Raw genomic sequence first — 15,728 nt, 5'->3', positions numbered from 1 at the left:
TAAAAAAGAGATTGATTATCCATCATTTTTATGACGTCACGAGGCTGATTTTTTAAGAAACTTTGTCCAGCTACAATAGTCAAATAAAATAACACAAAATCACTTTAAATCACTAAATTATAAACCAATCACTGTTTTCAAAGTCAAAAATAAATTAGTTCATTCATTCTGAATAGAAAAGTCCAATAAGTTTAGGTATTATATCATAAGAGTAAATTGTATCACATGTGATAATAAAATTGCACTACTAATAATTTCCCACTAACCACTGGCGCTACATTTTAAATACTGTCTTCTCACACTAGTAATGGTGGCTAAAGTCATTTTGTCACGGGTTCATCACACCAAAATATAAATCTCATCAGAGCTTAAATTCTCATGTAACACCTTCATAATTAGCAACTGTAGAAATTATCATATATGTGGTTCACCCTACACCATATGTATCATTCCAAAGGAAACTAGTAATTTTCAATGCATCAAAATGCAACTTTACAAAGTGTCTCAAAAATCAGCCATGTGACGTCATAAAAATGAGGGAGATGAGTGGATAAGTGCGAAAAAAAACCTTTAAAAAAGAGATGGATAATCCCTAATTTTTATGACGTCACATGGCTGGTTTTGAGACACTTTGTAAAGTTACATCAAAATTATGAAATTATTATAATTATTTCAACAATACTCAACTATGTCATAGCTTTGTTTTTAAATCTCAATGTATTACGGTCAAGCGGATATTTTGTCTAAATGTCCTAGCTATGCTTGTTATTGCTTTATACCCGTTTTTGGGCCAGGGCATTCTCCCTGCTATTTATTATTAGAATGTTTGTATGTTTACAATTTTCTCCAAGAAGAATGAAAGACAATAAGTATCACAATCAAGTAAAAAAATGCTATTGAGTAAATTAGTATCCTTAAAGAAAAGTATTTTTGTTGGTAGTTTGTTTGACAGACGGATGGACACATTCTAGCTAAAAAGTAGCTGTACTGCAAAATATAATGTATAAAAATAAGAGAATTAATAATGATCTACTAGTCTTTCTAATTCCAAATATATCACGTCTAAAAAGATGTCCATGTTGGGTATGAAACCTGGGGAATTTGAGTTCAACTGTTCCTAAGTTGTTTAAACACATTTACCCATCCAAAGATCTAAAAGTAATGTAGATATTTAAAAATATCTTGATTGGATAGCACAAACTAAAAATGTTCAAACTCTTTCGCAAATGATTAATATATTATAATCTTCATAATTGATAATTTTGTATACAATTTTCAGAAGTAAAAAATATATCATTAATTGTCTTATCCGTTAAAGCCCCATGGTTTTACTAGAAAATTTCTAAAGTTAAAAAGAAATTTGTAAAAAATATACTATACAACTTTCAGTATATGACTTTGAATGCTTTAAGCAAATAATTACAAATAACAAAGTGTACTTTTAACTAGAGTATATATTTTATATTGTGCCGTCTATATTATACTTTGTATGTTATTGGCGCATAACAATATGGTTTCTTACGGTGTGCATACAGTGTACCTTCATGTCAACACTCATTTTATTAAACACAATTTTCTTATGGTTTTTCTGTTACTTTACTTAACCCATACAAAACTTGAATGATACAAATAATTGTCTGATATCCCTAATTAACTGCAATAAGATGTCTGTATGTGTGTGTGTGTGTGTGTGTGTGTGTGTTTTAACGAAAAATCTCGCTAACTACTAATTCGTTATGGTTTTCCTTCACATTGAAGGTCTAGGGAAGGTTCATAACTATTTTGTGGGAGGGTAGCACCACAAATCAAAGACAAATGGCCCCTACAATTTAAAAGTTAATGTCGACTCCAACTTCCGTTCAAATGTCCACCGATGCTCCTAGGGGCGTAGCCGCTAATGAAATAAGAAGACTATGCACACATAAATAAAAATAAACACTCACAATAATAACTGTAGCATTAAATTAAGAAGTCGAGCACAGAATCCCCCCCTCACCATTATTTCAAACTAAATTGAAATAAGGAGGGGGTTGGGGTAGATTTTCGTTTTTTTCCTAGTTGAAGTCAGGTCAGAGGCTTCAGTGTTTGATAGGCACTTAAACAGAAAAAATTCATTTCCTGCTGTTTACAAATGATCAGAGCTTATTTGCTTAAATTTTAATAGTAGAGCTGCTGCTTTGTGTAAACCTAAATGTTTGTATGACCGATGTTCTGCAATTGTGTGTGTGTGGTAAGCGCCACAATTTGAATGCACAGTAATATAATGCCATTTCTCGAAGTAGTACGCGGTCATACGCAATGTTGGAAGAGTTTCAGATTTCGCAATTTGTGAAAAAAATATCTATATATCATAGCAAATTAAATAATCTTGCACGCATCGCTTTTATCTTAAAGAGAAAAAAGTAAATCATCCAGCGAAAACAAGATCTAAAATTTCCGTCACCCTTCCAACATTTATACTAAGACTGCGTATGACTTGGAAAAACGGCATTGTATCCCTGTCCATCCACAATTTCTGTGTCACATTCAAATAAAATAATTCTTTGCGCTGGACATGAGGAAATTTCCCTTAAACTGAATGTAGACCATTAACAAACTTTTTTTTAAAAAAAGGTTAATTTATGTTTTGAAGAGCTTCTCATAATTTGAGTTTTTACATATTTTTTTAATTTTTATGGGGAGGAGGGGATTTATGTGCTTCAATTGTTGATTCCAGGGAATTAATGGAGATACTTTTCAAGATTTAGACAATCATTTTTTAGAACGAACCTAGTAAAAGTGTCTGATTATGACGTAAACAAAATTTAGCCAATGAGAGGCCAGTATACACTGTAATTGACCAATAGTAAAATTTATAGTGGCCTTGCATTGGCTAATTTTTTTACGTCATAATCAGAGTCAGACACTTTTACTAGGTTCAGTTTATCTATATTTTTATCCTAAAAGACAAAGTATGTAAGCCCTTTATAAATATAAATATATAGTTGGTTAACCCCAATTTTTAAGCTCCAGCCATTTATTTTAAGCTTACTTTTATTTTTAACCTTACATGTTATTTTGAAATAAACTTTATTTTGAAGTTTTTTTTTGTAAACCTAGTTGAATCCAATCCCTTCTCCCTACCACATAAAAAATATAAACAAAGATTCAATTGTTTAAATTTTTTATGTGTTAATTAACTTGAATACTGTAACCTCTGGGTTGCTGGTGTTCCATCGCTTACGCTTATAACTTTGATTTTACAAGAATACATTAAAAAACATAATAGCATTTGATGACTATCGCATTAGCTCTGAGCTAATTTAAAGAAGCACATAAAATAAAATAGAAATGTTAGAAATAGGCTAAACATTACGAATTGTTAGGCTAGCCTAAAATTTAGGTTTTCTAATGTCTTTCATAATCCTTTACATCAATTAAAGGTTTAAGAAACCTAGACTATAGCCTAAAATTTTTATAGGATTTGGCTTTTTTAACACTTTGATAAATCTACAAATCTTTTCCTCGTCAATTGGTAGAATTACTAATAAATCAACAAAGTTCCTTCTTACCAATCTTTTTATTCAAATTCGACGAATTTAACATATTTTTATACTAGTTTACATGAACACTAAAATTCATAAAAGCATAAAATGTTATGTTGACGAACGCACCATATGTACATATGTCATTGCTATATATCAACGGTGTTTTCACGATGCAACATTTGATAACATTTTATCTATAATACAAAGTAGAACGATGTCTGTCTGTTTGTTTGTCTGTCTGTTTGTCTGTCTGTTTGTCTGTCTGTTTGTCTGTCTGTTTGTCTGTCTGTTTGTCTGTCTGTTTGTCTGTCTGTTTGTTTGTAGCGAAGGATCTCGCTAACTGCTGAACCGATCGGGTTCTCCTTTACAGGGTAGCTTCTCATAGGTCCCGGGAAGGTTTATAACTATTTTCTTGGGAGGTGGGACACTCCTAACCCCACACAAAAAAATGAGAAATACCCCCCCCAAAATTTTTTTAAAAATTTTCTTTAAAATCTAAAATACGAAAAATTTGTTTGAACAACCTCTTGGGGAAAAGCCCCTAGAGGCTAGGGACGAAGCCGCTAGTTGCACATATAGTAATAGATTAGATAGTTAAAACTCATAAAACTTTTAAGCTTTTTGGTAAAGCTTTAAAGATATTTTCCTGTGTTGGTTTTTTTGTGTTTAAATTTTGTTACTGATCTGTGTATATAATATTTAGTAGAGCAGCTACTCTATAACAAAGCTATGTCTGTCCAATTGTTAACCTGCAATGTTAGCAAATATTACTTTATTTAACAGATCGTAAGCACTTAAATTTAGGGATTTCAAGTGATACATTAATGTAGGCCAAATTGATGTACATCCCAAATGATGATAAAAAGATAACTATTTATGTAAATCAAATTTATTGGTTGTAAACTTTGAACACTTTTAGATGACCAACTGATCAATTTTAATTAAAAGAACCAACGGATTATGACAACGAATGTGTAAACGTGTTTACAGTTCAATGTTACTTTCTTAAAGACTTTATTATTATATTAGAAAAAATATGTTACTCTATTTAACTTTGTCATATTTGTCCTTATTATTATCATTATTATTTAAACAGAAAAATTCAGGGTTACCACTTTCAATTCATTTCTCGATTGTTTTGCTTTCGCGAGCCGGCGCCCGTGCGCGTGCAAATTCAAGTGTAAAGGATACCCATTACCTAAGGGGTTAAAAAATTGTAATTAAACATTTTAACCAAAAACAATTTACGTTATCAGCCCTGTCCAAATGTAAATAAAATCCTTATTTAAAAACATTTTAAATTTAAGTTAAAAGCACTACAGCTACTATTTTTGGGGCAGTTTGTTACATGTTGCTTAATGCAGCTAATTAAAATAGTGCGCAAGTTAAATTTATAGTTTTTTAACGCATTTTTTCACTGTGGCTCCTAACCGGTTCTTAACCTTAATATTTTTCCATGACACTATCCCTGTTTGTCCCTGCGCGAGGTCCAGATTGTTATGCTTGAGATAGTAATGTTATCATGTTTATGGCGAGGCTTTTATACATTAGGTTATGTCCTTTCGTCCGTAAAAGATCGTAATTTTTAAATTTTAGTTTTTAAACATTATGTGAGGATTACTGTAACAGGTATAATCAATTAGGCATTAGAACTGTATAACAGTTACTCAAAAATAGTTCGAATATCGATTTATTATTGTTTTCATATAAGATAAATTGCCCTATTTTAATTTATCGATGTTATCAAAATTTTAAGTAAAGCACCTCTATAATTGTTTTCAAAATGTAAGTGTGTCCATATCTGTAATCCTGCTTTTAAACCAATTTTAAAATCAATATACACCATCTCAAAGATTTCTGTTTGATTTGATTGGTTTTATGATTTAATAAGCCTCGCTTTTAAGTAATTTGTCATCCTTGTTTAGGGGAATTTTGATGTATTTATAATTATTATTCACACATAGATAAGTTTTACATTATTTAGATAACTTTTATGTTGATTAAAATCAATATGCATATCAAAAACATACCATGACAGTGTGATATAACTTCCGTAGGTGCTATTATTGCAAACTAGTGCACAAATTGATATTATAGAGAATTTTCCTTTGATTATTTTAGATAAGTGTTGTTGGTTCTTTCCCTATTCCATTTCAGGGCAAAGTCCCTGGAGGTAAAGGGCACGACCACTAAGTAGATCGTGTAGTACACAAGACGAATTTAAGACACGATGTACGTCAGGGAACATATTGTAATATGCTATGCAAATTAATGCTTTATGCGGAATTTATATTTCTTATTTCATAGCAATTAACATCTATTGCAATAATAACAATTCATTTTTCAGCAGATAAATTTATATATGACAAGAAATACATTTCTGCCTTGTGTATCCAAAATACGAATTTACTTTTTAAAACATGCAATAGTGATCAATTAAAAACTAATATATCAAAAGTTTGTCTGTCCATTCAAACTATACTAAAAGCTCACCAAAAATATATTGATTGTGGATTTTCTTTATAATTTCTGATTCTGTTATTTCTCACTGATAACATGAGTTATTATTCCATTTGTGAAATGTTTAATAAAATCAAAGTTGTTGTTATCACCAGGGATCTTAAGGGTTAAGACAATCGACTATAAGTCTGATATACATTATTTACATCCAATTGTTAAATATTTAATAAAATCAAAGGTGTAATTATCACCAGGGATCTTAAGGGATAATGTAATTAAAAGTCCAATGGATTCCCTTACTCCCTGAGTTATTATGAATCAATCAAAGTTACCAGACTTCCAGCCAGTACAAATTATAGGGTTTAATCGATTTTGAATGGAAGGGAAAGTAAAATCACAAATTAATTCAAAGTTGTAACATTATTGGTGGAAAAGTTTGGACACTGCTGGAATTTTACAATCTGAACCTAATAAAAGATATCTAATGTTTTAAGCCCACAAATGATTTCTAATATAGATTATAATAAATAAATCATTACAGGAAAATTTAATTTGTTTATTAGTTGTCAAATAAGATCTCTCATATTTTCTTCAGATTTTTTAGTAAATCGAGATACTTTCAAAAGACATACACAGATACAAATTTTAAGGTAATTATTTACACACTGTCTATAAAATGGCCCTGTTTAAAGCATAAATACTTGCTAACTATTTTATTATCTTTTCACTAAAACGGGCCTCTAGGGGACTTTCAAGGAGTGGGGAGGGTAAAAACCCATCCCAAAAAATTTTAGTATCGTGTCCAGCCCTTCCCCCTAAACACAAAAAAATAAAACTTTTTAGTCTAGCCAACCTCCCCCCCCCCCAAAAAAAAAAAAAATATAGACATCCTTGGAGAGCCTATATTTAGGATTTCTCTCGGTATAGGTAAGCTAATCTGTTTAACAAAAATAACAATTACTCCAGATAGCTTTACATTAAGGAGAACCCAATCGGTTCAGTGGTTATCAAAATATATCGGCATACATCTAAGGATGTAAGGTCTTAGTAAACTTTACCTTATAAATATTTTTATTTTCTTGCGCATTTCAAAATTTTCTTTGGTTTTAATTTGTGGTGACTTCAAAGATTGGGAAAAATGATCGGAGACATTAATACATTTTTAAATCTAGGGAGGAAGGGGACTCTAAAGGGCTCTAAATTTTATTAGAACCCAAAGTTATATAAACCAATCATCTTATTCGTTGGCTTTCGGGACTTTTGTGAAATCCTGATTAGTTGGTACAAAATTGCTGTGTCCAAACTTTTTCAAAATAATGAACTATTTTAAAGTGAGTATGTTTTTCAACCTATTTAAAAAAAATTACACTATTCTAAGACATGAAGATATATTTCGATTTTGGACATAATTCTGTTTATCATTATAAGGACGTAAATTAATTGATCGTTTATTTTCTTATCTCCCTGAAATAATTACTGTTATATAAAAGTAACATATTAAGTAAAACTTCTTATAGATCCAAAAGTGTGTAACTGTTTTTGGATAAAGTACCTCCACCCTTCTAAGAGAAATTGCCGATAGAATAACTCTTTCACATTTTATTTTACTTGTTCTATTAAAATCTAAAATTGACAGTAAAGTGTTGTAAAGTAAACACTCTCCCCCTCTCTTCCTTCTGCAAGTGTATTAAAATTTAATAATATGAATATCTTTCCTTATCTTTGGTTAACCACTACTTTACTTTAGTTTTCAATCTTTTCAACTAAATTTTTAAACAGCAACAATAACTTAAAACTACGATTGAATTGTACGAAAATCAACTACAAGGATGTAAAAGATCACATTAAAATATATTTATTGTATTTAATTGTATACTTTTTTGAGTCAATTTTAAATATTTAAATTATCTTGTGTGTCTGTTCTTGCTTCTTTTCTCCAGTCTTTCTGTGATGCTACTTTTAGTTGGTCCTCTTTTAGTAGAAAAAATATTGTCCCTACACTTTTTCTTCATCTCTTTCTTTTTCTCCCTCTCTCGCTCTCTCTCTCTCTCTACTTCTCTTTTTTCATCTCTCGCTCTCTCCTCTCTTCTCCTTCTCTTTATCTTTATCTTTTTCTCCCATTCTAAACTTATTTATCACTTTTTATCTCTTGTTATCATTCTTTTATTCTACGCACATATCTTTCATGCTATTGCCCGTCATCGTCCATGTTTTTTCTTTAACAATCACTACATTATGGGGAAACCGAGTTAAAAGTATTTCAAGTTCAAGATGTTCATTATTTTATCTACATTTGCATAATATTCACAAACATTGACTTATTTTCATAACAATTAAAGGAAGCCTTCAAAAATACACTGTGTTAACTAATGAAAGACTACCATAAGTAGACAAAATACACTAAATTTGAAGCCTCCAGCTTTTCTAACCATCATAAAGAATTTCAATACCTAATTTCACCAACAAGAAACAGAACTATAAGCTTATTTTAGGCATAATTTAAAGTTAGGATGCCAGTAACCTCTTTCGTCTATTTTTTTTACCATAACCAACTTTTAAAACTATCTATTTAATTTTCAAAGAATCCTTGTATCCTTGTATCTCTAGTATTAGCATCCTAAACTATCCATTGTCTGAAGAATAATATAAATATTATTTCTATCCTGTATTTATATATCTCTGTATCCTTGTATCTCTAGTATTAGCATCCTAAACTATCCCTAGTCTGTAGAATAATATAAATATTATTTCTATCCTGTATTTATGTATCTCTGTATCCTTGTATCTCTAGTATTAGCATCCTAAACTATCCATTGTCTGAAGAATAATATAAATATTATTTCTATCCTGTATTTATGTATCTGTGTATCCTTGTATCTCTAGTATTAGCATCCTAAACTATCCATTGTCTGAAGAATAATATAAATATTATTTCTAACCTGTATTTATGTATCTCTGTATCCTTGTATCTCTAGTATTAGCATCCTAAACTATCCATTGTCTGAAGAATAATATAAATATTATTTCTAACCTGTATTTATGTATCTGTGTATCCTTGTATCTCTAGTATTAGCATCCTAAACTATCTCCCTTGTCCTAAGAATAATATAAATATTATTTCTATCCTGTATTTATGTATCTGTGTATCCTTGTATCTCTAGTATTAGCATCCTAAACTATCCATTGTCTGAAGAATAATATAAATATTATTTCTAACCTGTATTTATGTATCTGTGTATCCTTGTATCTCTAGTATTAGCATCCTAAACTATCCATTGTCTGAAGAATAATACAAATATTATTTCTATCCTGTATTTATGTATCTGTGTATCCTTGTATCTCTAGTATTAGCATCCTAAACTATCCATTGTCTGAAGAATAATATAAATATTATTTCTAACCTGTATTTATGTATCTGTGTATCCTTGTATCTCTAGTATTAGCATCCTAAACTATCCATTGTCTGAAGAATAATACAAATATTATTTCTATCCTGTATTTATGTATCTGTGTATCCTTGTATCTCTAGTATTAGCATCCTAAACTATCCATTGTCTGAAGAATAATATAAATATTATTTCTAACCTGTATTTATGTATCTGTGTATCCTTGTATCTCTAGTATTAGCATCCTAAACTATCCCTAGTCTGTAGAATAATATAAATATTATTTCTAACCTGTATTTATGTATCTCTGTATCCTTGTATCTCTAGTATTAGCATCCTAAACTATCCATTGTCTGAAGAATAATATAAATATTATTTCTATCCTGTATTTATGTATCTCTGTATCCTTGTATCTCTAGTATTAGCATCCTAAACTATCCATTGTCTGAAGAACAATATAAACAAAATCTAAATTTTCTCACTCTTCCTAGAGAGGGAGAGGTTTTATGAAAAATTTTAGTGCAAGAATTTTTAAAGTAAATAATGAAATGAGTTTTCAGATATTTATCTTTAATTATTATATCCAGTTGAGAAAATAGCATATTATACTTTTATTCCAATCGAATCATTAAGTGTATCAAAAACAAGTTGTGTTTCTTTCAAGAAAATATCCTTAAAAGCTATGCTGACTTTTTATGGAGCTAGCGGACAGGCGGACAGACAAACATACCAATTTATTTACTTATTTTCCTCCACATACCTGTCCCAGGATGTTTGTGTTTCTGTCAGTTTTTGTTTCCAAGCTTTGAAAGCCAATTAAGATTTTAAGTGAGCACAGAAATTACCCTTTCCCCCACCAGTTATCAGTAGAATATAGACTTATATTATTTTTAACATTGGTGAGTCGATAATGTGTCAGCAAAGATAACTTTTTAAATGAACATAGTCGACATAAACCTTCGCCACACATCTACAAGTTTGACAGGACTGATTCAATTGACTCCAGTCAAAACTGTTTACATTCTATCATTATGCAATTTCAAGAGTTTATATCGACAATAGTGCTTTCATAAAGAGTTTATATATAAATCAAACTGCTTTGAATTTAAATTAACCCGCAAGGGGCTAAGAGAAATATCTCAAAAGGTTTAAATATTGTACAATCCAACAACTGTTTATATATTTAAAGAGTAGCTTCACAAAGACGTAAACAATGATTTTATCGTATTGTAAGAAAACAGGAGTTTTTTTGTGAAAAAACTATTGTTTTCTAGTTTATGCCTGTTAGGTAAAGTACATATAAATCTATCTTACACTTTCATACACTTAGATGCAGCTGCGGCAGCGTGTGGCTTAGGGTGTCTGCAGATCCTGCTAACTACAGGTTTGTGGATGTATGGCGATTCTTTTTTTTATTTGATTCTCTATCTCTTGTCCAATTGATATTGTTTGTAAACAAATTTAAGGTCAATCGTTAATATAAAAGAAGGAAATAAAAGATACATGAAACCATGCTTTTCTAATTCGCAAATAAAAGAAAATTAAAGGGGAAAAAATGGACTGTAAATTATATCATACTGGTCACCAAAGTTTTATGAACACCATTTTCCACAGATTGGAATTTAACAACTACCAGTGTCTAATTCTTCAACCAATAATTGAAATTTCGGAAAGTGGTGATTTTGTATATTCCAAATGGGGTGTTCATCAATTTTTCGTCCATTGTTATATCTCTAAAAATCCCTATATACAGAATGCATAAAGCATATTGCTCACATTAAATTCTTGGATTCAAAAGCTCTAGAACCCAAAATTGTCTTCCATTAAATCTGCTGGATAGTTATCACTATGTAGATTTCTTTCTTTTAGTTTTGCGGATTTTTCATAACAAATTTTTCATAAAATGCTATAAATAAGATCATTTTTAACGTTTTTAGTTATGAGGACAAAATTTAATCCGTTTACATTTTGATTTAACGACAAAGCTAAAACAATATAGATATATATGACTCTGTATTTCAATAATTATTTTAGATTCAAATATAATATATTAATAATAATAAAATCATTTTTTTCTCCATCTTACACATTGGTAAATTTTAAATATTAATTAATACTATAATATTATTCATATAATTTTTTATAATTAATAAATTTATCACAAGGCACAATAAATATTGTAAAACATAAATCAAAATTTATGAAAAAACAATTTAACAAGAATAAGATATAAAATAACAAATTACATTTCCTTGTAACTTTTTAACACACAACATGTGTTCTATAAACCTTTCCTTCTCTTAATTTTATGTTCGTTTTAGGTAAAAAAATTAATTTATTTTCTTTTGGAATTAAATTTGTATATCTGTTTGAGATAGGTTTATTCTTATTTCGTTAATCCCTTAAAAAGGATATTAAAATTAAAACTTTTTTAACCCAACAAATGAGAAAGCATTTTTATAAAACTTTGGTTAGCAACTTTATTTAATGTGTAAAAATAATTATAATGAATTGTATATATCATAAAAGCTTTTCATTTCATCTGTGCTTGTTATGACCATATGCTTATTTGTTAATAAACATCATTTAGTATATTTTCTATATATTAAACAAATTTAGGATTTTTTTCAATTGTCAGTTTAATCTAATAAATGCTTAGTTTTTTTACAAAGAGTATTTACAATTTACATGATTAAAAAAAGTATGCAAAAACCAGAAATACTCAAATAGGTAAAAGAAAAATGAATCATACTACCTCTTTAAAAAAATAATTTTTGGCACTCATAAGAAAATAAAAAAAGTCTAATTTTTCCATTTGTTCAGCAATTATTAATTAATAATTTTTTTGTAAACTTTGTTTGCTTGCACTTATGTTTTTTTTTGTAATTGAGAACACCTACCCCTGTTAATTTATCAAGTCTGCTTTTGAATGAAAATAGCTCTCTTTGGAGCAATATCAAAACTAAAATATCAGGAAATTAAGGGGTTATGGAAAATTAAAGTTGTATAGGCTCACAAACCATAATCTATAAAATCCTCAGCCACTACTAATATTTAAAGTATCTGTTGCTGTTAAAACATCCACTGACAGCTAGCAGCTTTCTTACATTTAGTTGTAGCCATATACATATCATAAGTCGCATTGAACCTGCAAAAACTCTTCCTATTTAAACAAAATGTGAAGCCATGTAGCCTTATACATATGTTGACTGCTAAACAAAGAAAAAAAAACTTTACAGCTTTGATTTTTATAGATTACCTATCCCTAAGTTCCTGACTAACTTTTCATTAATATTTACATAATTTCTAAACTTTTAAAAGCTTTGTGAATCAAACTTTTCTAGTTTTAGTTGAGTTCAACATTGTGTGGTGGGGATATGAAAAAGCAAACAAAATAAAAATACTAAATCATCCCCAAATTTATAGTTTGAAAAGAAGCATCAAATAGTTGTTCTGTGAAGATGAAATAGAACAATTGACAATCTTTATCTTTATTCTTAAACTAAATACAAGATATTAATTGGAAGCTTTAAGAGGTTTAGTGATGATTTAAATACTAATTTTATATACCTCTTATATTAGTTCAACAAGTATTATTCTATTTTGAGTTTAATTAAAATGCTTTTTAAAAATTGTATTTAAAATATTGTATTACCAAAATGAATAAAAAGAATATACTATTTTTTACAGAAAAAAAATTATTTTGCAGTTTAACAGACAGTAAGATAATTTAAAGAGTAAATTTGCTGTAAACCAAATCTTATTATCCAACTTACAATATAAAATAAAAAGAATTATCATGCATTCTACTATAAGAACAACCTTCATATGATGGACAATTTTATCAAGAAAAATAACTTACACAAGTAACAAATTTCAAATAGAGCAAATTTGTGCAACTGTAAATTTACAAATTTTTATAAATTTTACTTATTTTAAATTTTTGTTTTATATTCCTCTAGAGTTTTTAAAGATTTGTTGCTATGGCTTTGCTCAATGATTGTGTTTATTAAAACTTTGCTTAACCTACACTTAAAATGACTTCAAAGCATAGTTCCTGTTAAGTTTTCAATAGCTCAAAACTAAAATTACTGAACAATTTTATGAATAAATCTTTTAAAACTCTAGTATTACAAAATATTAACATTATCATAATACTTTTTTGGCACTGGGTTAATAAATATCATTATTGAATTCAATTTTAATACATTTTTAACAGATTTTGCGCGTTTTTTTATTACATTAGTAGGTCACTGGTTTTTCATATATATTTTTATTTTATGAAGAACAAAAAATTATGAGAGTATTTATGACAAAAGGAGGGATGATTAGTATAGGTATCTTGTTATCATTATGAGACATTAAAGGTCTTTATAAAGGACATACTATAAAATTCTAAATAATTACTTATAACTTACCTGACCCCTAGTTAAAGTAACTTTTATATATGATTATTGAACATTAAAAACTATAATCAAATCTTCTTTTTTACATTTATTACCAAATAATTACTTTTTAAATTAAAAACTTTTTAAGTTTTTAAAGATACACCTCTTAATGGCAGTTTTTAGGTAGTTAGACATTAAGATATAAGTTTTAGCGTTATATTAAAATTTAAATTGCAAGATTCTACACTAATCCCCACTCCAAGTTTTTCATGATTTTTAGATGATTTATTTTTACAATTACTTCAATTACAATTAAAATATTTCTATATTATTAATTAAAACTATGTTTGAGCTTTGACTGTTAATTACACACGTAATGCTTGTTAAATTATCCGAGTAATACCAGAGTAATTCTTTAAAAATCATATGTTTTGAAATAGCTATACAATTTTTCAAGAATACAGTTTCCATATTTTATTTTTATTTGGTATTTGAAAGATTTTTTATTGACGTAAAATTATGAAACCTGTCATTCTTTTACAAAAAAAATAAGCCAACGTTTATGACTAAACCTTCAGGATTGAGGGAGAAGACAATGGCAGTTAATTGTAATCCCCAATTTTATTTACATTCTATCAAGAGCAGAATCATACTCATACAAATTGGGGGTAAGACAAATTTCTCCCCCATTGTGGTGTCCCTGTATCGCTGAGAGGCTCTACAACCATCCCGAGGTTTGCATGGCATTTCTGTTATAGGACATTGGCTGTAACCCAGGTACATTGCTGGCTGCAGCGCCAGGTGTCCCACCACCTACAATATTTAATTATCGAATCGTATTATAAATAGCTTTCCACGGTTATAATAATGTAAATTTATAAGATTAAAACTAGTTTTTAGACCCCGAGTTGCCGAGGATGCTAAAAAACTGGTTTTAATTTCAAGATTGTATATTTTCATATTCGTAGAAAAATGGATATAATACGATGGTATATTTATTTTTTCAGTATGGCTGAGAACCGGTTTTGATCCACCGGACATCAATCGGTTTCGAAGCGACATTGAAATAATTATTATTCAAAGTTGCTTCGAATATATTAACCAACCACCCTTAATTTTACGATAAATTGATAATGAGTGGAGTGAAGCAGACTTTTGTTGTTTGTTTATTACTTCAGGTCACATTGGGTTAGGTTATGTAAGGTATATACTGGAAAGCCCCGTAGGGTTAGAGTCCCTGCAGGTGGAGTCCCTGCAGGGTAAAGACCAAAAGCAGGGATAAGGTAATGGAAAACTTTTTAAAAATAAGGAGAAGTACATATTTAGTTTTAAAGGGGTTTAAATAGATTATTTACCTTTAGCACTAGCCGACGGAGAAAGCGAAGGCTCCGAGCCGCCGCCGCTGGCACTAGTGGCCGCTACAGAACCACCGGAGGGTAATGGAATGCTATTCTGGTGTATTGTTGTACTGCTGGTTCGAGCCCCGGCTGTTACTATACTATTATTTTTGGTCTCTTGGGTGGCAGAATTGGGTCCTGGTCATATAGAATATTATTTTTATGCATTTTTCTTTTAATAATTTTTCAATGCATAATGGAGATGATAGTAGCCATTAATGAAGGTCATGAAGGGGTGTGGGACAAGTAAACATCAGTTATACAGTGGCTGCGCTACCAAAAAGCTAGGTGCATAGCCTATAATAAATAGAGGTCAAAAATATCCTAAACTATCCAAACACTTAAATATATCTCCTCTTATAGAAGAGTTGGTTAATATCTTATCATTTCAAGAAAAAAAATTAAAATTCTATTCCTATGCCGACTGGATTAACTCCAAGGGCCGCAGGGTTGACTGTTGTATGCGGATGCGGTCTATTGGCGGTTGCCGACCCCGCCAAAACTTGATCCCATAACGCTTGCTTGCTCTCGTTATTGAGTAGCAGATCTTTCATACAACCTATAATAAAA

The 15,728-nt window shown here is 29.6% G+C and overlaps 1 protein-coding gene across 1 annotated transcript in view; it reads right to left on the bottom strand.

The window, feature by feature from the left end:
• Window positions 1-13,527: 13,527 nt before the first annotated feature.
• The window catches only part of Trpgamma (Transient receptor potential cation channel gamma), a 121,364-nt gene continuing 119,163 nt past the window's right edge, over window positions 13,528-15,728 (bottom strand). The window contains 3 exon segments of the mRNA XM_080160558.1: window positions 13,528-14,574; window positions 15,117-15,298; window positions 15,576-15,717. Of these exon segments, the coding sequence (XP_080016684.1) occupies window positions 14,480-14,574; window positions 15,117-15,298; window positions 15,576-15,717 (419 nt within the window). The 3' untranslated portion in view covers window positions 13,528-14,479.

The sequence above is a fragment of the Acartia tonsa genome, chromosome 5 (genome assembly GCF_053477335.1).
Source record: "Acartia tonsa isolate MP-2025a chromosome 5, ASM5347733v1, whole genome shotgun sequence".
Taxonomy (NCBI): Eukaryota; Metazoa; Arthropoda; class Copepoda; order Calanoida; family Acartiidae; genus Acartia; species Acartia tonsa.
Note: the sequence above shows the minus strand (reverse complement) of the source record. Positions and strands in the feature narration are given on the sequence as shown.